At 39.5% G+C, this 24,652-nt stretch overlaps 2 protein-coding genes across 4 annotated transcripts; one reads left to right on the top strand and one right to left on the bottom strand.

Annotated features, from left to right (window-relative positions):
* Positions 1-3,155: 3,155 nt before the first annotated feature.
* Positions 3,156-13,961, top strand: kdf1 (keratinocyte differentiation factor 1). Of its 3 annotated transcripts, XM_031896165.1 has the most exons (5): positions 3,158-3,374; positions 3,979-4,925; positions 5,933-6,007; positions 11,621-11,679; positions 13,149-13,961. In XM_031896165.1, exons 2-4 carry the CDS (start codon positions 3,995-3,997, stop codon positions 11,656-11,658), a joined length of 1,044 nt encoding a protein of 347 aa, XP_031752025.1. In that variant the 5' UTR covers positions 3,158-3,374; positions 3,979-3,994; the 3' UTR covers positions 11,659-11,679; positions 13,149-13,961. The 3 variants fall into 3 exon arrangements, with proteins under 3 accessions (XP_031752024.1, XP_031752025.1, NP_001072939.1); XM_031896164.1 differs by lacking the exon at positions 11,621-11,679 and having other exon boundaries at positions 3,156-3,348; positions 13,149-13,578; NM_001079471.1 differs by lacking the exon at positions 11,621-11,679 and having other exon boundaries at positions 3,275-3,374; positions 13,149-13,957.
* Positions 13,962-14,019: 58 nt separating this feature from the next.
* On the bottom strand, positions 14,020-24,488 carry nudc (nudC nuclear distribution protein). Its single transcript, NM_001253789.1, has 9 exons — positions 24,396-24,488; positions 21,963-22,040; positions 20,995-21,189; positions 20,853-20,909; positions 20,581-20,709; positions 16,541-16,735; positions 16,378-16,461; positions 14,500-14,618; positions 14,020-14,071 (listed from the first exon to the last, which is right to left on the bottom strand). The coding sequence occupies exons 1-9, from the start codon at positions 24,474-24,476 to the stop codon at positions 14,020-14,022; spliced, it is 990 nt and encodes a 329-aa protein (NP_001240718.1). The 5' UTR covers positions 24,477-24,488.
* Positions 24,489-24,652: the final 164 nt, after the last annotated feature.

Genomic DNA, 24,652 nt, shown 5'->3' with positions numbered 1-24,652 from the left:
CAAAATAGTAACATAGTAAGTTGGGTTGAAAAAAGACTTACGTCCATCACGTTCAACCGTAATGCCTATATATAACCTGCCTAACTTTTAGTTGATCCAGAGGAAGGCAAAAAACCCCATCTGAAGCCTAATTTGCCGCAGAGGGGAAAATATTCCTTCCTGACTCCAAGATGGCAATCGGACCAGTCTCTGGATCAACTTGTACTAAGAGCTATCTCCCATAACCCTGCATTCCCTCACTTGCTAAGAATCCATTCAGCCCCTTCTTAAAGTTATATAATGTATCAGCCAGTACGACTGATTCGGGGAGGGAATTCCACAACTTCACAGCTCTCACAGTAAAAAATCCTTTCCGAATATTTAAACGGAACCTCCCTTCTTCTAAACGGAGTGGGTGCCCTCGTGTCGGAAGGAGCTACTGATAAATAAAACACTAGAAAGGTTATTATATGATCCCCTTATATATTTATACATAGTTATCATGTCACCTCTTAAGCACCTCTTCTCCAGTTTAAACAGACCCAACTTGGCCAGTCTTTCTTCATATGACTTTCCTTCTCCTTTAAAGGGTACCAATCATCAATACATTGCTCTACTAAGTAAAAACATGTTACATTTCAAGAAATTTGATTTTTGCATAACTGTTAGAATTGTGTGTATAATCAAAAGCAGCTGCTCACTATTCCTTCTGCAAAATTTATCCTACCCCCACTTCAATCCTAGATGTGGCAGACATCTTGGAATGCACTGCTTCCTCCTAAGTATATCTTTACACCTTTTCATCCTAACTTGTTAGCTGTTGTTTAGTAGAGCTACCACTATCTGGATGTGTTGTGATTTATTCAGTATATTTTATTTAGGTTAAAATGATATATCTATGTTATATTAAGTTGAATTAGCCCGCTGTTTATCCTGTTTCTCTTCAACACTTCCAGGCTAGACCAATATACCACCAATTAGGTAAACCTAACCTGAGCAGCTTTCCCTGCACACCCACTCCTCAGCGATGCTCTCTCCATATGTCCCAATATATGGCGATTCAACAAACCTGTCCCAGCCTAACCACAAACTAGAACAACATACCTGCAGAAAGCTGTTCTAGTTCACAATTAGCCGGATCCGGTGTTATAATGGGCCACAAATAGAGAGCATTGCTGAGAAGTGGGAAAGGTTTTCCTGATCAGTGGTATATTGGGCCAGGCTGAACACAAAGGGGGGAATTCACAAAAGTGGTGATATTGAGACAAAATAAAAGTGGAGATAGATTTGTCGGATTTTCCACCTAATTCACAAACCTCTATCTCCACTTTTCTAAATTTGTCTTTTAAACAGAGAGTTTTAAGATTTTATCATTTTCCCGACATTTTTTTTATGAATTTGCCTTTAGCTCTTAATAAATCTGTCGGTGCCATCAAACCCAGTCCCACATCTACAGCAGGATTTTGCATTTCATATGCCATTTCACTTTGGGGGCATTTCCTGAGGGGTAATTTTAGTTTGCCCAGGGAAACTATAAATCATTTTTTTAGGACAATTGGGCTTTCTAATGTTTTCGATATTTCTGTGTAATTCCACTTCTGTAACAAGATTTAAGGGCCTAAATACCTTATTCTCTAGCCCGTACTCATTACTGGTCAGCAGCAATCCGGCCCACACACCAACATGCCTGGTTAATAAAGGTCCAACAGGACTGGGACTCACTGGGTTTTTATCCAGTGCCCTGTTGGGCCAGTGTGTATTTGCTGATCACCAAGATGGCTGCTGGGAACAGGTGGGGGACCAATGCTGTCAAGCAGCTCTGTAGTTCTGGACATGCTATGGGGTCACTGATAAGTTGGGGCAAATGTCAGTGAAATGATTAAAGAGGGGGCACTGCTGCTAAAACTAAAGATTTGCCTGGGAGGCTTTACTTTTCCTTTTAATAAAAATGTTTACAATATATTCACTCAAAATGTTATTATTGCCTCATTCATTAAGCTAAAACTAGCATAATCATGCAAATGTGAGGTAAAAACATTTTATATATAAGATATAAATTAAACTTTTTTTTTTACTTGTTTATAAAATGTTAATGAGGCTTTTTGCACCTATTGTTCTAGGGTTAGACAGAAACTTGTCCCCTGACAATAGGCTGCCAATGGGGCTCCTACCTTAGGTGTTTAATGGAGACTGGGGGAAACAAAACAGAAAAGCTTAGAATTGGTCTGACAGAGTTACACTGAGCTTTACTCCATTTTGAAAATGTCGGGGAAAAAATGTCGTTAAATGTCGTTTAAACGACAAATTCACAAAAGTGTCTGTAAACTTTCTTTCAACAAAAAAGGAAAAGTTGGAATTTAGGCGGATTTCAGTTTGTGAATCTGGAGAAAGTGTTTTCCACCACTTTTACTCCAAAAAAGGGCTACCTCCACTTTTGTGAATTCCCCCCAAAGTATTGAGATTTTACCTGGGGTTCTTTCTAATGTCATCAGGAGCCAGGAGATAGTCTCATGTAAATTATTTCTGAACAGCTTGCTAAATCTATGAATTGTGGGTCACATAAGCAGGGAACAGTTAAAATGTGTGCATGCCTGAGACCTAATTTTCATGTTACAATCACAAGATGCATTCCTCCCCAGAAAACTATCTTAGAATCAGTGTAGGACTGGCCCATCAGGATACCAGGAAAACTCCAGGTGGGCCCAGGTGTCAGTGGGCCCTCCTGCTCTTGACCATTTGACCTGCTTCATGGTAAAAAAAAAAAAAAGCCTAAAAACCAAAGATTATGGTTGGTATATTTTATCCATTATCTCTTCCTATCTCAGCCTTGACATAGTGAGAATACCAGGGCCTTCAAAGTAGAAAAAAATAACCAAATAAATTGATTGCTTCAGTTCACCGGCACAAGTTGGCACAATACTCTGTCCTTCCTTACTGGGAGAAGAATCCCTAATAGCACCATTTAGAGCTCTGCAAATAAAACAAACTTCCCATGAACAAATGGGAGCTCTGGGGTCGGTGACTATGACAAAAGCGGTAGGTGAGAGCAAAGAAATAAATTGTTAGCGGCCGCACGCAGCCCGCCGTGACCTGCACAGACTCCTGCGTCTCACCAGCACCTTGATATTGTGCAACAGTGAGGCACCTCGTCACTCCCATAAGGTGTCTCACCGCGCTTATATACCTGTAGCTGCCGTCACGCCTTAGTCTTGCGAGAAGCGAGACGAGACTTGTGACGTCGGATTTACCTGTCCGGCAGGAGTCAAGGAACTGGGTATTAACGGCTTTGCGGGACGTTTAAGCAGCGATCCGGGACTGCGATCCGGGACTACAGTCCCGAAAAGCGGGACTGTGGGCGGTGTGCGATAGGTGATTAGAGTATATTGATTTGAAGTGTAAGTGACCCGCAACACTCCTACTCCCCACCCCCCACCCAGGTTGTTCTTTAACCAGGCGTCGGCTCTACAGGGATGATGGGAACAGTAGTTAAGCAGTAGCGACAGGGACACAGGTTGGGTTTGTTTTTGTATAGAAACTATTTAAGTTAGGACAATGGTACAACAGGTTTTTCCCTTAAATGTGAAAATCAAACACCAAATAGTTTATGGACAGCAGAATGATTCGTGTTAAAACATAAGACACTTGTCTTCTGAACTCTTTACTTACACTATTTTAGTGCTACCCCCAGTGATGAAGTAAAATGAGTATTTTGCTGCTGAAGGAAAAGTAATGAGAGATTAAATGAAAATCTAAGCACAGACACACTAGGGACCATACTATACATCTTTGGTTGTAAGACACATTTAAATATACATAGAAAATCAGTATGTGCAGTCAATGTTTTGTGGTCGTTTTCCTTTACTCGGTTATTTTTTGTCTTTTACACAAAGCCTAGTGTGTTAAATTTTAAGGCATGCAAAACCTTTCCAAAAAATGTTTCTCTGTAATTTTATGGGTCAGTTATAAAATAATATAACATATATTTTGTTTCACTGGCAGGTTTGCATGCGAAGCAATGCCCCGACCCAACCCCGTGGCTGCCCCACGTGGGCGGACCTCACCCCTTAATAACCATGCTTCAGTCCATCGTACCTCACCAACACCGCCGGCAAACAAGTCTACCTCCAGGCGAAGGAGCCCCCCTGAAGACATAACATTCATTTCAGGCTCTGCTGAAACACCTCCTGAGGAGCCTCCTTGCTGCCCTTCACTTTGCAGAGCATGGGCTGCCTATAAAGCAGTTTTGTGTTATGTAGTGTCCTGCAGTCGCTGCCTTCAAAAAGACCCTGATATATATATTGCATACCCCTTGGAAGTCAGAGATATCGGTCCCCACAATGGCCATCCTGCTGGCAGCCCTCATCCTCCACGTGCTATTGAAAGGGGAAAGAAAGCTGGGCTTGGTAACAGCTTTAGTTATCCAGATGTTAAATTATTGGGGGTTCCTGTTTACAACAAACAGCCATGTCCAGTCAATACAGACACAGAGGCTACAAAAGACTACACAGCTCCTGTTTCACAACTTGCTCCTCGCAGCTCTGCCGGTGACTACTATTCATTGCAGGAGTCTGATCCTGAACTTTCGAGGTGGAGCAGCTCCATGTCCAGTGCAGAAATAGATGTGTTGATATGGCAAAAGCTAACTGAACTGTTCAGTCTCCATCAAATTGATGAACTAGCAAGGTGTACTTCAGAAACCGTTTTCTTGGAGAAGAGCAGCATGATAACAGATTTGATTAACAGTCTGACGCAGGATTACCAGTTGGAAGAGCAGGATGCAGAATGCCGGCTGGTGCGGGGCATTATCCGTATCAGCACTCGTAAAGTTCGTCCACGTGGAGGAGAAAAGGGATATGGAGGGCAGCATCATAACAGCCGGAATAATGGCAAGGCACCTGATAGTGGCAATGACACCATGCATGAGTCTGGACTGACAAGCCAAGATGGTGCGGAAAATTGTTCTTATGTTGATGGGCCATAATCTTTAGCAAACAAGGATATAGATTAAATAATGTGTTAGTGGGCTAAAAAAATGTTTATTCCGTATTAAGGTGCCAACATTTATAGGGCCTATATACTGAACTTTGAGCAAACAAAAATATTGCCCCATTGCTGAAATTGTAATAAGATCACAGAATTCCAATAATAATAGGGGTCTCTAAGGGCTGATCTGTTTTTAATGGACATAAATAAGTAAGCTTGCACACAGAAAATTTCACACACTGAGGGTCTGCACTTTTGTTACTAGGGAAGGAGTAGTTGCAAGTTACAGCTCTTTTTGTGTTGTAACACTTCATAGGCACTTCCATGTGTGTTTCAGGAATCCCCTAGTTTACCCCAATACATTTTCTTTTAACTGCTAGTTCAGTATGTTTTTACCTGGTTCCAGGCAACATAGGACCTGCAGATACAGTTCTAGGTTTATGTGAGTCAGGCTGTATTACTGACAACTGATGACTGCCTTTGTGCTCAGAAATCATTTCAATTTCTCTATGGTTTAGGTCTTTGAAGTCTGAATTTTAGGCATTTTGAGGTTAAGGGATCACCGCCACACATGAGACCTGAGAGTGGCACAATGCAATTCCACAAGAAAGGCTATGATAAATGGCTGGATATTGTAGGTGGGATTAAAATCCCAGTAACACTAATAAAGTCTCATAGAGAAACATATACCATACTTGCTATTTCATATGTTATGCATATGACTAAACTTTTTTTAACATAAACATTAGCTTTATTTTTACTTTTGTGCTCTTAAGTCCAAGTCATTCCTATGCATCATCTAAATCGCAGTTGAAAATAACGGAAGTTCTGGTTGAAAGGGCGGGGGGGGGGGGGGGCAATTCTGCTTTAATTTCTTGGCCTCTAGTTAAACCAGTGCTCAGTTATTATGATTTTTTTTTTTTTTTATCAGCTCCTTCTAGTCTTATCCCTTTCCTGATTTCACTTGCAGATCTGGATGTACAGATATCAGAAGAGACAACATCAGACCTCAAAGCAAGAAACATGAGGAGATACAGCACACCAGGTACATTTCAATTTTGTGTTTTTAAGTGTAAGGGCTCTGGCACACGGGGAGATTAGTCGCCCGCGGCAAAACTCCCTGTTCGCGGGCGACTAATCTCCCCGAGTTGCCTACCCCTGCCATCCCACCGGCGAACATGTAAGTCGCCGGCGGGATGGCAGGCGGGGCGATTTGCGCGAAATCGTGCCGCCGCGTCTGCCATCCCGCCGGCGACTTACATGTTCACCGGTGGGATGGCAGGGGTAGGCAACTCGGGGAGATTAGTCGCCCGCGAACAGGGAGTTTTGCCGCGGGCGACTAATCTCCCTGTGTGCCAGAGCCCTAAGAACCCATGGAGCAGTTCGCGATAGATCTCTGTAATCAAAAGTTGCACGAAGCGATGCAAAGTGTGATTTATCATTGTATCAATTTTTTTTTTTTTCTCACTTTTTTTGTGCTAAAACTCCCAATATTCAAATTAACGGTCAAAAATTTGAATGTTCGATATTTATTGATTGCAAAAATCTCGAATGTAAAATTTTGGCATCTAAAAGCATGCGAGTTCATGTAGAAGTTAATGGGAGTTGTCCTAGGCAAAATTCAAGCAATTTTTTTTAGTTCAAGATTTTCAAGTTTTTCGAGTATTTTTTGAGCTTGAAAACTTACAAATTCGAGTTCAGTCTTATTACACAAGTAAGCAAACATTCGAGTTTTAAGAGCCCATAAGTGTGTGTAATTCATATTTTAGATAACACAATATCCATTAAAGTACTTCCTTATTATGTCATGAAATAAAGGCTGAAAAATATAGATTTTAACTACCCACTCTTAACTTCTAAAAGTTAAATTGTCTCTGAATTGCATTCTGTGCAACAGCGTTCTACCCCAAATGCTCCAAACCGTTATGTCCCCAAACAACCAGCTCCTTCAAAAACTTCCTAAATTTTTATAACTAAAATTTTATAACCGAATAGCCATTTGTCATTTCCTAATGCCTTATTAAAGCATGCACTTTATTTCTGATATTTTGTATTATAAAAGTAATGCACCAGTGCTAAAAAAAAAAAAAAAAAAAAGTCAAAATACCCAAAATTTAAAGATCTATGATGTGAATAAAAGCACTTAACATTTAGCCTGGTTCCTTAATATAGTTACAGAACTCCTCGGTGCCTTCTAATCTATATTTCACCATAGGGTACATTTCATCGTGCATTTATTAAATGAAATTGATGATAAATACTTCATCTTTTAGTAAATTACTATGATATAATGTGCATAAAGCTTGCTATATGTACCATTTATTCCTAATGTTCAGCATGGGCCATTTCTAAAACTAAATGATCACCACAATCAGTGGCGTAACTAAAGGGGGTGCAGAGAGTGCAAACGAACCTGGGCCCACACCCCCTTGGTTTGCAAAGAAACATTGCAAATATCAAAGCGACAAAAGAAAACAGAAGTTAAAAAATTCTAGTGAAATAAAATTATAATCTGTTCAGGTACTACATTTGATTCCTCTGAATAGCTAAAAAGTGACCCCTATGTTATCATGCAGAACAATGACACTAAAGCTACTAAAAGTCACCACAGAGTGTTACATTGCCCCAAGAGTCTAGGAAAAACAATTAGTGAGGCACAGAAGAAAGAATGCAAGGTAATACCTACCACACAGTAAATGCATATTGTGGCTACTGTAAATAAACAGGGGAGCTGCTGCCATAAGGTGGCTGCTTCTTGCACATTAACAAGGGCATCAAAAAGACGCTCCTGGTAACTTTAAAAGACAAAATTCTGATGATTAAATCAGAATTTCAGCTCTTATAGTGCAGAGAGTGCAATTGCGGTTCCTGCACTAGTCATGCAGCCCCTCTCCACCCACACTAAAGCTCCAAACATTAGGCGCGGGGAGCAGCATTGAAAAGTCTATCTCAGGCAGCCAGGGGCAGAGAATCCCCTCTGAAAAATAGCTTATTTTAACTACAGTAACATAATTTGACCTGAGCACTCTGTTCTATTTTGACAGGGGATTAAATGTCCCAGGCTTCTAGCTCATACCCACAATATATATAAAACTGAGTTGCTGGAAAGCAGACCAATGCAGTGTTTTGGGGTGTACTGCAACCTCACTTTGTCAAGCATGATAAATTGGGGCTACGGTGCCCTCTTTGTGGACCCTCTGCGCCACATTGAGCTTTATGTGCATTTTTTTTGTTTTATGCTATTTTAAATATACAAGTTAATACAGAAATAAAAGATTTAAGCAGATGTTCTTGCAAATAAACAGTATATTAACTTTCTTGATGGCCTGTGGAAAACAACAAACGAAACAGTAAGCACTAATAATAGATATAATCTGCAGTTGCATAAGTAGATAGCCTTTGTAATACTGTGTCTTTTTAAGAAGTTCTATTTTGTGCAATGCTTTTCAGCTCACTGGGTGTGTAGAAAGCTATGAATGGCATTTGATGCTTGCTAATTTAGAATACAATCCTTTTTGCTGGAGCCCTAGAGACTTACAAGATTCTTTATAGTAGCAGTCATAACAAACCAAGTGCTGATTCCTGTGAAAGGTGGTAAAGCATCTAAAGAAAACAGGAATGTTCAGTGTGGGGTTAACATAAACCAAAATGGAACATTGGATTCAATTTGGCTATATAATATATAAATATTATGGTCAATCAGGTATGTAGAGCCCATGCCGCAGATGATCAGTATAGCAATTTAGAATGTTGTTTTTTGTTTTTTTTTTGTTAGGACAGATTTATCAATGTGAGTTTAGAGCTTAATATATAAAACTCACCCACATTCTATTCATTCCTATTACATTTTTCAGTGGGGGGAAAATTAAAACTATTATAAATATTCTTCTAAAAATCCCATAAGAATAAATAGAATATGTGTGAGTTTTTATGAATTAAGCGCTGATCTCACATTTTGATAAAGCTGCCCCTTTAATGTTACTAATCAGTGAACAAATTTAAGATAACAACCAAGGTGCTGCTGATACATATTTGCAATTGGTGAACACACATATTATTTTGAAATGGTTATATATACATTTTGTAAGGACATAAAGGTATTCCCCCCCCCACCCCGTGTGTAATAAAAGGCACAGTAACCATTGAAATAAAAATGTTTGCTATTAAACTGGTGACCTGTAAATGCTAATCAACACTCACCAGCACACCCTGGCCTTTCCACTCTGTTCCACCTGGTGCACAGAACTTTTAGAGACGTCGGTACTCTCCACCACGATCCAAAATTGCACAAAATACCGGCACAACAGGATTTGTTTTAGCGGGATAAACCCTGCTGTTTTTAATAGTAGCAAACCATGTAACGTTTCGGGGGCACGCCCCTTCGTCAGACTGACGAAGGGGCGTGCCCCCGAAACGTTACATGGTTTGCTACTATTAAAAACAGCAGGGTTTATCCCGCTAAAACAAATCCTGTTGTGCCGGTATTTTGTGCAATTTTGGACCTGTAAATGCTACCTGCTGACTGGTTGCTAGAAGTGACTTTACACCTTTTATAACATTAAAATACCCCACCCCATTTAAAACAGTGTATATTTATATATAAAATATAGTGCAGTGTATTTATAAATAAATATGTTGCCAACTGTGTCAAAATATTGTCTGACCTGTCCTAACTCATTTTCATGTGATCCATTTTAGATTCTAATTTCTTGTATTCTACCTTTCTGACTTATCTACATCTTGCAAATGTAGAATATGCAGCTCTACAAATATTTATTCAGAGTATACAGTCAGTAGCCATAGGGGGCACTTCATATATTTTAGCAAAGAGACCAAAACACCCTTTGTAGTACTCCGTGTGTTCAGTTTCTGGCTACACTGAAGGCCAGGGGAACACAGAAATCTGTTTTGAAAAATTCAACATGAGGCTAGACCTGTTCTTAGTTTCCCAGGTGCGCTCAGTCATGTGACTCTTTTTTACTACTGCGATGCAAGCTGCAGTGTTATCACCCCCTTTTCTTCCCCTCCCCCAGCAGATGATCTGCAGAAAAATGGGAAGGTAGCAAGATAGAAGCTCCCTGACACCTGCATTGCTAAAATGCTTACATGCCCCACCTAACTGCAGATATCAGAATAAGCACTCGATAGTAAAAATTCAAGTCCAGCTCAGCCAAGTCACGACTCCTCCAGTTACATTGAGTAGGAAAAGGAATAGCTTATCTGAAAACAATTCCAATGTGTATCGCTGACTTTCATGAGCTCAGAATCAGGCACAATGATTTACAACTTAAAAAAATACATCTTAAGGTTTAAGATTAAAACTTTAAACGGTAGAGCGAATTATATGAGGTGTAAGATGTAATTTAGAAATAAAAAGAACACCATAGAAATCACAATAGAATCCCTTTAACTCTTTCATGGTTTAAGCTTTTATTAGAGAGGCTGTGTATTAAGTATGCTTAATTTAAAGCAGAGGTCCCCAACCTATTTTACCCATGAGCAACATTTAAATATAAAAAAAGTTGGGGAGCAATGCAAGCATGAAAAAAGTTTCTTGGGGTTGACCAATAAGGGCTGTGATTGGTTATTTGGTAGTCCAATGTGGACTTGCAGCCTACAAGAGGCTCTGTTTGGCAGGACACTTGGTCCTCCAGAACTTGCTTCCAAGTCAGAAATTCAAATGTAAGCATCTGCTTTGGGGCAACTGGGAGCAACATCAGAGGGGTTGGAGAGCAACATGTTGCTCCTGAGCCACAGGTTGGGGATCACTGGTTTAAATGAGAAAGAAAGGTAAAAACTTAGAAAGCTTTATCAGAAAGGTCTATGTAAATACAGCCATAAGCACTCACAGAAACGCTGCACTGACTTCTCTGAAAAAAGATTGGTTGTGTCTGTAATTTCTGTGCCAGAGACACGCAGCTTTCTGTTCTCTGCTCTTTCATGCTCCCCCTCCCTCAAGAATGCTAAGAACTCAGTGTCCCCCCCCCCCCCCTTAGGAATGTGGATCTGAGCCAATCAGCAGGAAGCTGACTCAGTCTTACTAACTGAGCATGTTCACTTGGTCTCCGTGTCTGTGCAAGAGTGAGGCATTATGGGAACTTTCTTTACACAGCTCAGTGTTTTTTCTTCTTGTTTGGCTTCAGATCTTCTGAACAGGTGAAATATGGGGAGACTTAAGGGCACTATTGAGACAACTGAAGATATGCCTGCAGCTTGAGATTAACTCTTTACTAGCCTTTCCTTCTCCTTTAAAGGGACAGTATATGCCCATTTTCAGTATGATCTCCATGAATAGGGCATGTGCTGAATATACTTTTTTTCCTATTGTTTACATTAAACTAAACAAGAATAGGAAGCCAGTTAAGGGGGGTTAAGTTCAGTGAAAATATCCCAACTTTTAAATTAGTGTTTTATAATGGCAAAAAAGAGATTTTTTTTTTTTAAGTATAGTCAGAATGTAATTTAAACTCAAGTTCTATTTGTTGTATTCAGGTTTTTAGGTGTATAAAGGTGTAGGCCTCTATAATAGAACATGTTAAGGCATGTTTATTTGTATAATGTTTTATATTGAATTAAAGTGTATGAGTAGAAATTTGTTCAATGTGCAAACACTTGTCCCTTTTTTATTGTGGCATTTTTTTTTTGTTCTTTCCAAAAGAAAGGGTTAGGCATTTGTCCCCTGACCGTCCTCAATGAATATGCTGTATAAAGAAACAGGTGACGCAGCTGTTTGAGCACACTCTCTTCTGTCACATGAATTGTGGATAGGCGGCTCACATATATTTCTTTGAGCACAGGGTGATGGGAGTGTATTTTGCACATTAGTGTCTTAGGCAAACATTGGGAGAATTATAAATGGTTTGAAAGGGTTATGGCACATTTTGATAGTCAAATTAAAACATGCTGCCATCTGGCTGTTATGTTCAAATTTATAACAATGGTGACTAGAAATGCCGGGTTTTTTTTTTTAAATATTTATATATATATATATATATATATATACACACACACACAAATGCTCAGTGTGGCTGCTGATGCTAAGATTAGGGATCATTGTAAATTAAATACAAAATTAGTTTTGTCATAGAAGCTTATGACTTTTTGATGCAAATTGATTTCAAACTAGTTTCAAAGCTGCCAATTGCTAATTAGCCTTGTTTCATGACATCTATATTCTATATATAGTATATTGTGGGTCAGCCCCTAAGCTTAGATAAATTACAGCAGCACAGATCCATGTGCACTAAATTAGCAGGAAAGAAGATGGGGAGCTACTAGGGTGCCTTTAAAGGCACAGATCGTCACTGGTAAATGGCTGTGGGTGCCTTGTGCAGCTACGAAACCCCTAAAAACACGTGCAGTAGTTTAAAATGGAGATTACACTGACCAATAGATTCACTGAAATATGCTCTGCCATATAGTGGTCCTCCACCAAAAAGCATTTTTGCAAAATAAAAGAAAATGACATTACAGCAATTAAATCTTAAATGCATATTGCTTAGAAAGTTTTTGTAAATCTATTTGCTATTGAAAGATACTGCTTTTAATAGCAATTATATTAAACTTTAAAATCATTAAACATTAACAAATACCAGAAAGTTGTTGTAATTACATTTTCTTCCACTGTGCAAAACAGTTTTTAGGTAGGGGAACCCTTTAAGACAGAAGGTAATGTCAAAGCCAAACAGTAATCTTGTTACATATAGACATTGGAGAACAATGAAAAGCTACACATTTTTTTGTTTTAAAAAGCCACTGGTCAGTACAAAGTCCCACAAATACAAATAAGTAGATGGAGGGCATTTATTGAAGATCGCAGTACCTGTTAGTTTTTATAAAATAAAACCTAACTGACTAACAAAGAATTCTTAGAAATTGTTCCCCCATTGCTTTTGGTTAGATTACATAATTTGCAGTATATTTCTTAGTCAAGCTTTTACATCAGTGTCCGGAACTAAATATGTTGGTAATATCCATTAACTTTATACATTTCATACTTAAATGTCACCTTGTCTCGTTTTAGAACAGATATTAAAATGAAAGTCAAATGTTTGATAGAACATTAGTATAACTAAAAAGTGTGAAGTCACGCGTGGCTCTCCTGTTAATGTATTTTTGCGGTTGGGTGATCATAAGTCTCCATTATGAATGCACTTTAACTGGTTTTTCATTGGTTATCTTTACAGGGACACCTTTGTTGAAAGATGATTCTTTACAGGACACAGAGACAGATTCTTCAGGAACACCTCTGCTAAAAGTATATTGTTAACTAAAGACTATAGAGAGCAGAATCTTCTAAATGAAGGTGGTGATCTGAGCACAGAGCCACTCTGATGTACATAATGGTAAAGTGCAATATCAAACACAGGATTAAAGTTCCTTTCAAAAGGTGAAGAACGCAGCCTTTTATCAATTTCTACTGTTATCCTGCTGCCCGGATTCTATTTTTCTGTTAGTGCAGATTAGGGGGAAAGCTTTCTTTTGGAATTTTTTGTAAACAGGACTGAACTACATAATGTTTGTTGTATGAACATTTAAATAGGATTTTTAAAACCATGGTCACGTGGATTTTTTTTTTCTTTCTTATAAATATATAGACACTTTATAGAACTTGCAGATGGATCTAGTTTCTTTTCATATCACTTTCACCTGTTGGCAGAATATTTTGACTGTACACTTCAAAAGTGGGAACTTACAAATGAATTTCAACTGTACATATATGTGTGTATGTGAACAAAGGACAAATAGCCTCATTGGTAGGTGATGCTGCAAGAAATGAAGCATGCCTTTAAAGGGTCCTACGTGGCCTGCCTGTGGAAAGGAGGAAACAGACTGCAACTCTTACACTGCTCATACTGTAAATCCCACCGTCTAATGTAGGTTTTGGTATTTCACAGAGAAAATGGTACGTGGAATATGTTAAAGTTTTAATACAATGCATTCTGAATACATTACAGTTGTTGGAGAAGCAGAATCATTAAATGGATACTTGTAATAAACCTTGTATTTTTATACTTGAAGAGATATGAGTAAAGCACCTAGCCTTTGGGTATAGTTTCAACTAAACTTTGCTTTGGAGAAGTCCATTTCTGGGTGCTGTTCCATGAACCTGCAATAAAACATAATTACAGACTAAATTCTTAAAGGACACAAATTTAAAAGGCCAGGTAAATTTACTGAAGAGCTGCAGATATTTACATATATCACACACACAAACCTGTGAACACATTTCCTATAAGCTAAAGGTGTGATCATGATATTAGGTCTCCTTATCACATTTCTGTTCTACAACCGTACAGTACAGCAGGATGCTACTCTGAGCTAAAAATGGCAAAAGAAAAACAGCCTACACACAGTGATTTAAAAATACTTATATATATATATATGACTAATATATGACTAAAAAAAAAAAAAGTTGCCCTTCAAGGTAATAACACTTTACTGTTAAATCACTGCTTTTTACTGACACTAGTTATTTAAGAAAAAAGCTGGCATAGCACTTTTACCTAGATCTACTCCTTTTATTTTCATACTCACTTTTTCAGTATATCTTGTTTTTTCTGCTCATCTGAAGTTGGAAGCCCCATAGATTTTTGCCTTTGGTCATACATCATCTTTTCCACCATACTGCGGGTCTCACCGTCTAGATCAGAAAGCTAGGCAAGCAAAAACAACAAGGGAGATAAAGCAGGTAAGCTATCATATATGGTAGAAATATACTACAAGTTGTTAGTAGACTTTGCCTTGTCTGGCCAAAAATCACTTTCTCCACCGTCAGCAGGCGGCAGTTAATTAGCCTGTGTATGGGGCACTAAGATGTGCCTGCCAGACCAATATCTGGCCAAAAATCAGATAGATATTGATTGGGCAGGTATAAAAATCATGTCGTTGATGTGGTCCTTGTCCTGATGGCCTGCATCCCATCAGTACAATCCTATCATTTGGCCTGAGGTCTGAACAGTTGGCTCAATCCAATATCATCCACGTCAAGGTGGGCATATATGAGAAAGATCTGTTTGTTTGGCTTACTATTATGGCCTGAACTACTAAATCTTACTGTGCAGCACTGGCCACAGATTGCAACGGGTTTTTTGCCTGGATTTATTCCCAGCAAGCGCTTCAGTTAACTGCTTGAAGATATAGGAAGACTTTGTAGGGCACTAAATCTCCCATCTGGGTCCAGTGTAAGACTTTACTATATTGGCTGCCTACTATATTGGCTACCTATTGAACTCTTGCTGGAGTCTACTTAAAACTGGTGACATTTGACTATCCTATGGTGTAAATACCAAAATGTGATTCACCTACAGGGAGGGCAATTTAATCTTTGATGAAGGTTCAACTTGCCTGAAATATGAACACTTGAATGTATATATGAATTTTAAATATTTACCCCTATATGTAAGTTTGCCCAGTAGCAGTAACGCATAGCAACCAGTAAGATGCTTGCTTTTAGTCAGGTGACCAATACACGCTACCTACTGATTGGCTGCTAGTAGTTGTTGCTCCTGGGCAAACTCATGAATCATGTTCAAAAAGCAGCCCAGACAAATGATGCATGACGTATGGACACAGAATGAAGTTCATACCATATGGGTACAGAAATAGTCAAGCTCTACACAAAAAAAACCCCTGCTGACATCGGAACTAACAGACACAGGCTGAGCATAACTTTAGTAAGAATTTATTTTGTATTAATCAGTCATTTGAAGGCTGTCTGCTCCCTTTGCCAGTGTTCTGTAAACTACTACTAGCATAAGAGATTTCAGAGTTAATGGAAACACAGTGGAGGCCTTTAGGTGAATGATTTCTATAGATACAACACTGTTCTTGCCTGCTATATGTTACATTCTACCTGCAGGGTATATACAGGAAAATCAAGTCAAGGCATCCTGAACTACAGGTCCTGGTATTTTTGAAATGGAGACTCCCAACTGAAGACCAAACAGTTAAGGTGAATAGTGAACATATAAAGTAAATATAAAAAGTCCCACAGGATCTTCCCGGGGAACTTGAACCTTCACTGGTAATCCCAAACCCTCCCCTTCTTTAACAGAAGTTGAACATTACCTCGAGTAGGATACCATTGACTACCTAAACCAATGTACCGTATATATCCTGAACAAAACACGCTTGTAGAACCAATGTCAATTACTTTTTTAACATATAAAAAGTCCAACATTTATAATGCATACTATTAAGCATGATATTGGTTTATAAAAAGAAATGACACCCTACAGATTTACTCAAGGACTGAATCGTCAATAAATACAATAATATGCCCTTTAAATTGTCCAGTGAATATGCAGAGTCCATATTTTTTAGTGTCAAGTCAATGCCTTCATGTTTTTTTTGCAATAGCCATTACATTATTTTGTGTTGTTTATAATTTATTTGAAATAATACACAACATACCTTGGAGTTCTCTGGATTTATTTTCTTAGTATTAATTTCAGGATCTGTTAAGACAACGCGGCTCCACCACTCCATTGTATTGATCTACAGGGTATACAGAAAGGATTAGTTGGAGAAGAAGTGTAAATAGAATGCAGGTCACACAGACACCAGACAGACTCACCTTTTCCAGGTGCACTGTTACCACTTTTCCATCCTCTATTAGCCATGAGCATTCCTCAACTTTAATGTCATTAAACAGTTCACCATCTAAAACTGGCTTTTGTCCCCGAAGCCCAATCGTCAGTCTGTGTCGTTTGATATCCACTTGCACATCCTTCCCTTTGAGCCGGAAAGAAACTGGGAATGGCACAACCAGCTAAGGAAGGAGAAATTAAATAATTGAGATTTGATTGGCAACCATATTCTTTTTAGATATTCTGGCACTTCTCAGATATTATAGATGATGCATTAAAGTTCCTGCCTCAGTGAAGGCTATAATTGAATGGTCCCTATCACAGTAACACAAACTTGGTTAGTTTTCTTTATCAGGTTAGTTTAATTTATCTACCATTTCTTGAAATTGCTTAACTTAAAAAGGTATTGTAAATGAATGGTCACTTTGTGACTTGCATTACCACTTTTCACTACTGCTGTCTTCAAACCTTTTTCATACAATGCAACAGAGCTGTCAACACATGAATAAGCACAACAGTGATGGCTATTTTTCCTCATTTTAAAAGGAGAAGGAAAGGCTAAGTCACTTGGTGCCAAAATGTTAGGCACCCCCAAGTGACTTACGCTTACCTTGTACCCCAGGCTGGTACCCCTGTTAGGAGAAAACAGCACCAGCCCAGGGTACCTGTAGCTGAGCGCTTCCTCCTTCTGGCTTCGTTTTGCAAGGACTAAACGACAGGCGCATGCGCAGTAGAGTGAAAAGCCGACTTCTCTGTTAAAGTTCGGCTTTTTCACTCTACTGCACATGCGCGCGCACTGAGGCAGGAAGGAGGAAGCGCTACAGGTACCACAGGCTGGTGCTGTTCTCTCCGAACAGGGGCACCAGCCTGGGGTACAAGGTTTCATATATGCCACATGTTCTGGACGTGGTACATTGTTTTGCTAGTCAGTATAATTTTGAGACTACATCCCCTAAACTTTTAGACAGGAGTCAATCCACAGTGCCTATGCAGAACCAGAAGTTGGGTTTTTGGTTGTTCTTCACTATAGTTGCTCTCAGTAACCCTACTGCATTAAGCTCTTCTTAGGTAGTCGAGCTTGCATTCAGTAACCTTACTGCCTAAAGCTCTACTTAAGAAGTCGTGCTAACATTTTCAGGCTGCTTTAGTTTTGAAAATACAGCAATTCAAAAAGGTACCATCACCAGGCTATCAGGTCCTGGGGACGAAATTATTGAAATTATATACTGTCAGTATTCCTTTAATCAGCAGTTTGCAAAAAGTTGCATAAAGTTGCATAAACAGCTATAGAATTTAGAAAACAAAATGCTTCCTCGTTAAAGGAGAAGGAAAGGTAAAAACGAAGTGAGCTTTATCAGAAAGGTCTATGTAAATACAGCTATACGTACTCACAGAAAAGCTGCACTGAGTTCTCTATCAAAAGAAACACATGATTTCTTGTCTCCTTTTTTCCTATGCCAGAGTCTATGCTCCCCTCTCCCTTAGGAATTAGTGATCTGAGCTATACAGCAGGAAGCTTCCTCATAGTCTTACACACTGCACATGTACATGGGTCTTGGTCTTGGTGCAGGAACTTGGCATTATGGGAATTTTGTTTACAGAGCTCAGCATTTCTTTTTACTATGACGCTTCAGATCATCTGAACAGGAAAATATGGAGAGACTTAAGGGGCACTATTGAGAGAACTGAAGGTATGTCTGTAGCTTGAGATTAACACTTTATTAGCCTTTTCTTCTCCTTTAACTGTGTTTTTAGAACTATTAAGATATAGCATAAATAGCCTTTGGCTGTTTAACTGCTGCTGAACATGCTAGCTTCCACGTGCAACCAGATGAACACTGTAATAAAAGCATGTAAAGCACAAGAGACCCGGCCACGTAAAGCCTCTAAATTAGACCCAACCAAATCCAGTTACAGTGAGACACAACCCTGAACCAACTTTCAGGTCAGCTCCTTACCTCCAGGGAGGGAGCAATACAAAAATTACTTTTTTACTAGTATGTAAGGCTATTCAACAACTTTATCCAAATTCACATAAAGCTGATTTCTAATGGGCCAAATAACAAGATATCCAACAGTTACCATAGGTTGACTAGTTGGTTGTTTCACCCACACAGATGACCATGTTGCTCTGATCCAACTGAACATCCTGTATGTTGGTTGGTCCAATCGCTCACCACAGTTGTTGGCCCAATAAGTTGTATGGTTTGGCATATAACAACATATTTAGTAACATATAATTAATCAGTTCTTCTTCCACATTAATTTTTGTGGTTTGATCATCCAAACCAAAATAGGGGTCCACATATGAACTAATCATTATGCAGTTTGTTTGGAAACTAATGGAACTGCAAATATTGGTGCTTCTATGAGCAGAAATGAGCATGCCAAAGTGCGAACACTCTGCCTGGCTTAAACATATACCTGGATGATTGCCAGATCTGTAATCTCTTATTAAAGTGATACTGACACTAAAAAAACTGCTCTTCAAAATATTAATGTACATTAAATATTACCTATAGGTCATGTTGATTGTTTTTCACTGATAGGGCTGCTTTTGTAAGTAATTGTTACTGGAAGTTCCTAAACCTGACTCTTTTGCCAACATGACTTTCCTTCTGCTTTAAATGGCAGATTAAGAAGGGACAGTCATTTCAGCATTTTACTACCAATAGATTTACCACATTAGTGCCACTTGGAATGCTATATTTATTCTGCAGAAAGCTTTACTATACCCGAGTAGAGAGCCCTAGAAGTTTTCACTGTTTGCTTAAGATTGCAGCTGCCATTTTATCTTGATCTTCATAGCTTCCTGCTTGCAGTTTAGCCGTTATAGTTTAGATTACGCATTCTTAAGGGTGGGGGGAGTGGGTTTTATGAATTCTTATGGGAGAGAACTGCTCAGACTCTGGCCTGGGTATGAAGGATTTTTCTGAGAGAGGAAGTCAGATACCCTAAGAACGTGTACAAAATAGGAGAAAAGAAATCCTGTGCCTCTTTTCATAGAGGACTGCAGCATTACTGTAAGTGCTTATGGCATATTTACATAGACCTTTCTGATAAAACTTACTTTGTTTTTACCTTTCCTTCTACTTTAACAGTTTCTAATGCTAAAGGACTACTGCTGCACAAATATGGCAGCCCCCTCATAGAGGAACATAGGGGATCAGGAATGTAAACGCATCGAGCAAATACTTTTAAGTAAAAAAAACATGCAAAGACAATGTTAAGACAGATGTAAAAATGGTTAGATTTCTGTTGTCAGTATCTCTTTTAAAGGAGAAAGAAAGGTAAAAACTAAGTAAGCTTTATCAGAAAGGTCTATGTAAATACAGCCATAAGCACTCACAGAAACGCTGCACTGACTTCTCTGTGAAAAGATTTCTTGTGTTGGTAATTCCTGTGCCAGAGACACACAGCTTTCTGCTGTCTCCTCTCTCTTGCTCCCCCCTCCCTCAAGAATGCTAAGAACTCACTCCCAGCTTGAGATTAACTCTTTATTAGCCTTTCCTTCTCCTTTAAGATCTATGGAGGGTCACAGTAGGTAGTTCAGTCTCTCCCCTTGTAAAAAAAAAAAAAATCTGTCACATTTTTACTAGGAAAAACACCAAAAACAATTATTCATCCCCACAAATCTAAACAAAAACTCAGATGTACAGGAATAACAAACAATACTAAGAGCAGATTTTGCATAAAAAAACCTCTCCTCATGCAATACTGAGCTGGTTGCCCAGTCAGTGGTGTAACTGCTGTCATTTCCTCTGTGTCAGTGGTCTTTAGCATATATATGCACATAGATTAATGTTAGGACACCAGTCTGGAAAACAGCATGTCTGAAACCACTGTGTCTGACAGCTGTTTAAGAATAAAGTATTGGAGCTAAAATGGTAGGAAAGTTATCTATAAAAATCCACAAAACAAACTAAAAAAAATTGTGAGGTAAAATTTTTAGTTCCCTTTGTCCAGGCTCTTTCTATGGACATCACACGCGACTAAATATTTAGCAACATTCTTTACAAACACTTACATCAACCTCAGAGAGGGTTTGTGTCCAGCGGTAATGAGGAAGGTTGGCTCCATTTCCTGAATTTGGTTTGAGCTTTCCTTTATCTTTCTCATCATCTTCTTCCTCCTCCTCCTTTTCTTCCTCTCCATCCTACAGAATACAAAAACCAGCAATCACAGCCTATTATTCTCCTCCTTCACTATTGCTGAGACATCACTTTACATTGATCATATTTTTCCAAGAGCACATCAGTGTTTCTCCTAACAGTTATTTGTTGTTGTTTATAACCTTACCTTCTCAGGCTCTGGTTTCTCCTCTGTCTCTCTAGTTGCCTTCTCTTTCTCTTTGTTCTGCAAATCAAAAAAAAAATGTTTAAAAATATTTGCACTGCTGGAAATATAATAAGTGATGGCTTCTCATTTTCTAGTGTTTAACCTTATCAATTTCTTTTTGTAGTCTCTCTGCTTCCTCATCAGTGAGCTCTGTGATTCTGGACTCTCCAGCTTCCGTTTCTTTTTTCTTGGCTTCCCGTTCTTGCCTCACAGCCTCTCTCTCCAGACGATCAGCATCCTTCTGTTTCTGAGCTGCTAAAGCTAGTTTATTGTGGTGGTTGAAGGCCTGGGTGATGAGCTGTAGAAAAAAAAAAATAATTTGTACATTCACACAGTATATCTCTGCATTAAAGGGAAAGAAACATGTAAGTAGAGAAAAAACAAATTTTGGAAACCCTTTGCTGAAACTGACCACTTGGTCAGTTGGGTTTATCCATTCAACTGTCCCACAGTGACAACAATCAAATTAAAAGCCCAATGCTGTCCTTGGATTTTCTAGTCTGCCCAATAGACAACAGGCCGGCCATGGTTATGGCCCATACATAGACCAACAGGCTTTCAGCTCAATTTGGAGTAGGCAACTCGCATCAGCCTGTTTATCAACAGCTTTTCTCACAACATTATTGTGTTGCTGAGAATCTGCTGCCACATTTATCAACAAACCATAATGTAGGTTTGCCCCCTGTGGAGAAACTGTTCTAACAAACTGATTATAACAGAAATTAGAAAAAAAAAAAAAAAAAGAATACATAGAAAAACATTCTCCAGGGAACAACTAACTAGTCACATCGTATATCAAACAAATGACAATGTATCAAACTTGAGTATCTGGAAAAAAATTATAGGTCAACAAGGAGTATACATGTAATCATAGATGTGGAGGCCAGATAAGAAACCTAATGAAGAACAGACTGAACTAGTTAACATGCTGTGTATTGATGAGTTAGCCAACATACTGTATATTGAAAGAGCATATTAGCTGGCTTCATCTGTTTTTGTAACCTTGCTTTCAACACGAATATAATGCATTTCTGCAAAAATTTGGTGAACAACTGTTCAGCTCTTTCTCACCTTTTCAGCTGCAGCATTTTCTCCTCCAACAAAGAAGTCAGTCTTGCGCCTCAGAAAACTGAAGAATGTGTTTACCAACTTTAGAGGGAGAGAAAAAAAACAAAGAAATTAGATCTGCAATAAAGGAAGATGATTTGAAAATCTAAAGGTCCCCATACACGGTAAGATCCGCTCGCTTGGCGAGATCGCCAAGCGAGCGGATCTTCCCCCGATATCCCCACGGGTGGGCGATATTGGGGAGCTTGAAGTTAAAAAAAAATAATAATAATAATTATGTAGGCGGCAATGGGGCAGTCGGTTCGGGGACCGCATCAACGAGCCGATGCGGTCCCCGATCTGACTGGATTTTCTAACCCGGCCGGTCGATATCTGCCCAATTTCAGGCCAGATATCGGTCGGCCAGCCCGCTCGTTTCTGCCCCTACACAGGCAGATAAGCTGCAGAGTCTGTCCAAGGGACCGATATCGGCAGCTTCTATCGGCCTGTGTATGGGGGCCTTAACTTGCGTGCCATTGAATATATGAGTTTGCACACCATACTCAGCCATGAACTATATACAGCATACAAAAATACCCAGATGTTGGTGAAACACAACATGAACAACAAATAACAGGGCCTATGTCAGGGATATCCTGTATCTTTCTAAAGTTGCTACATTCCTTCTAAAGCGAAAGATTTACACTAAAAAAGCAGCCTCTATTATGTTTAACAGCCAAATATCTTGTTTATTAAAAGGGAAATTTGTTTTTTCTAATGCAGAGAGAACAATAGCGATCTCTGCACTAGCGATGTAGCACCCCATTGACCCTCTCAGACACCAAGGAGGTAAGTGCAGAGCGTGTTAGTGGCAGGAGCAGAATCAGCAACTGCGCTGCACATCAAAGGAGATTATTTTCTGTAAATGGGCCAAGGAAGAGGCTGGAAAACCTGGTAGAATCTCATTGCAATGGTCAGCAGTTCTATTGTAGGAGCAAAAAAAAAGTGGGAAAGTGCAGGGATTGGCATGGCAGAGAAGGAGCGATTGGAGAGGTGTATTAGCCTGGCAGCAGTATTCATTATGGACTGGAGTGGGGACAGTCTTTGGAGGGGAAGGCCAATTAACAGGGAGTTACAGTAGTCCAGGCGAGATATTATAAGAGAGTGAATAAGAATTTTGGCAGCATCTTGGGTGATAAATGATCGTATTTTGGAAATATTTCTTAGGTGAAAGTGACATGATTTGGTAAGTGATTGGATATGAGGAGTGAAGGAGAGGGCAGAATCAAGGATAACCCCAAGGCACCGGGCCTGGGAAGATGGGGTGATGGTAGAATTGTTAACCGTTACAGATACCTCGGGAACAATGTGGGCGTTGGATGGGGGAAAGAGAACCAATTCAGTCTTAGAGAGGTTTAATTTAAGGTAATGTTTGGACATCCAAGCGGACAGGCAGGAAGAGACGCGAGTTAGAAGCTCTGGGTTGAGATCAGGAGAGGAAAGAGAGGTGGTACTGAAAGCCACAAGAATTGATTAATTTGCCAAGTGAGGAGGTATAGAGAGAAAATAGTAAGGGGCCCAGGACAGAGCCTTGGGGAACCCCGACAGAAAGAGGCAAGGGAGAAGATGATTCCCCATTGTAAGAGACACTGAAGGATCGATCTGAGAGATAAGATGAAAACCAGGATAAGGCTGTGTCACGAAGGCCAAGAGAGCGGAGAGTCTGGAGGAGAAGAGGGTGATCCACAGTGTCAAAAGCAGCAGAGAGATCGAGAAGTATTAGTAGCGAGTAGTGTTCTTTGGCTTTAGCCGATAGGAGGTAATTTGTTCGTTGGGTTAGAGCAGTTTCGGTGGAGTGTTGTTATCTAAAACCAGATTGTAGGGGATCCAGGAGGTTATTGTCAGAGAGGAATAGCGTCAGTCGGTTGTAGACTAGGCGCTCAAGCAGTTTGGAGATGAATGGGAGCAGAGAGATAGGTCGGAGGTTAGTAGGATTGAAGGGATCAAGGGAGGGTTTTTTCAGAATAGGGGTTACAAGTGCATGTTTCAGTTGGGAGGGAAAGATTCCAGTAAAGAGTGAGAGATTGAATAGATGAGTTAAGGCTTTGATAAGACAGGGGTTGGCATTACGTAGAAGTTTGGTAGGAATGGGATCAAGCAGGCAGGTAGTAAGGTCAGAGGAAGACAACAGTTTTGAGACTTCCTCTTCAGTGAGTAAGATCAAATCCAATTTCTGGTATATTTCCCTAAGGAACAGCAATATTTAAGCCCTACAACATGAAGGGTGTGCAGGAAAGCTACATTTAAAAGAAAAAAAACGCACGCAATAGTTATGCCTTGGCCAACTTTTGCAGCATTTAAAGCGACTTGAACATATTTTGACTTCTGTAACAACTGTGATTTTGAAAAATATAAATTAAAACACAGGGATTACCATTGCCTTAAATAATTTCTCACCTCTTGCACTCCTCCTTCATGTTGCTGGGCCATAGCCAACAACATTGCATCAAATCGTTCATCCTCTCCGGAGGCCGCCATGCTGCTCAGTTCGCCAGATGCTGCACTGCTACCGGGTCTTACGCTAACCCCGCCCCTTCCAGGAGCTTATAACCAATCAGCGAAAAGAAATCTACACTGCTAGAGTTGCTATAGCAACATTAATCAAGCTACACGATGGTTCTGGAATATATGGCGTTTTAGAGATAGGGCACCAG

The sequence above is a fragment of the Xenopus tropicalis genome, chromosome 2 (assembly GCF_000004195.4).
Source record: "Xenopus tropicalis strain Nigerian chromosome 2, UCB_Xtro_10.0, whole genome shotgun sequence".
In the NCBI taxonomy this organism is placed as follows: domain Eukaryota; kingdom Metazoa; phylum Chordata; class Amphibia; order Anura; family Pipidae; genus Xenopus; species Xenopus tropicalis.
Note: the sequence above shows the minus strand (reverse complement) of the source record. Positions and strands in the feature narration are given on the sequence as shown.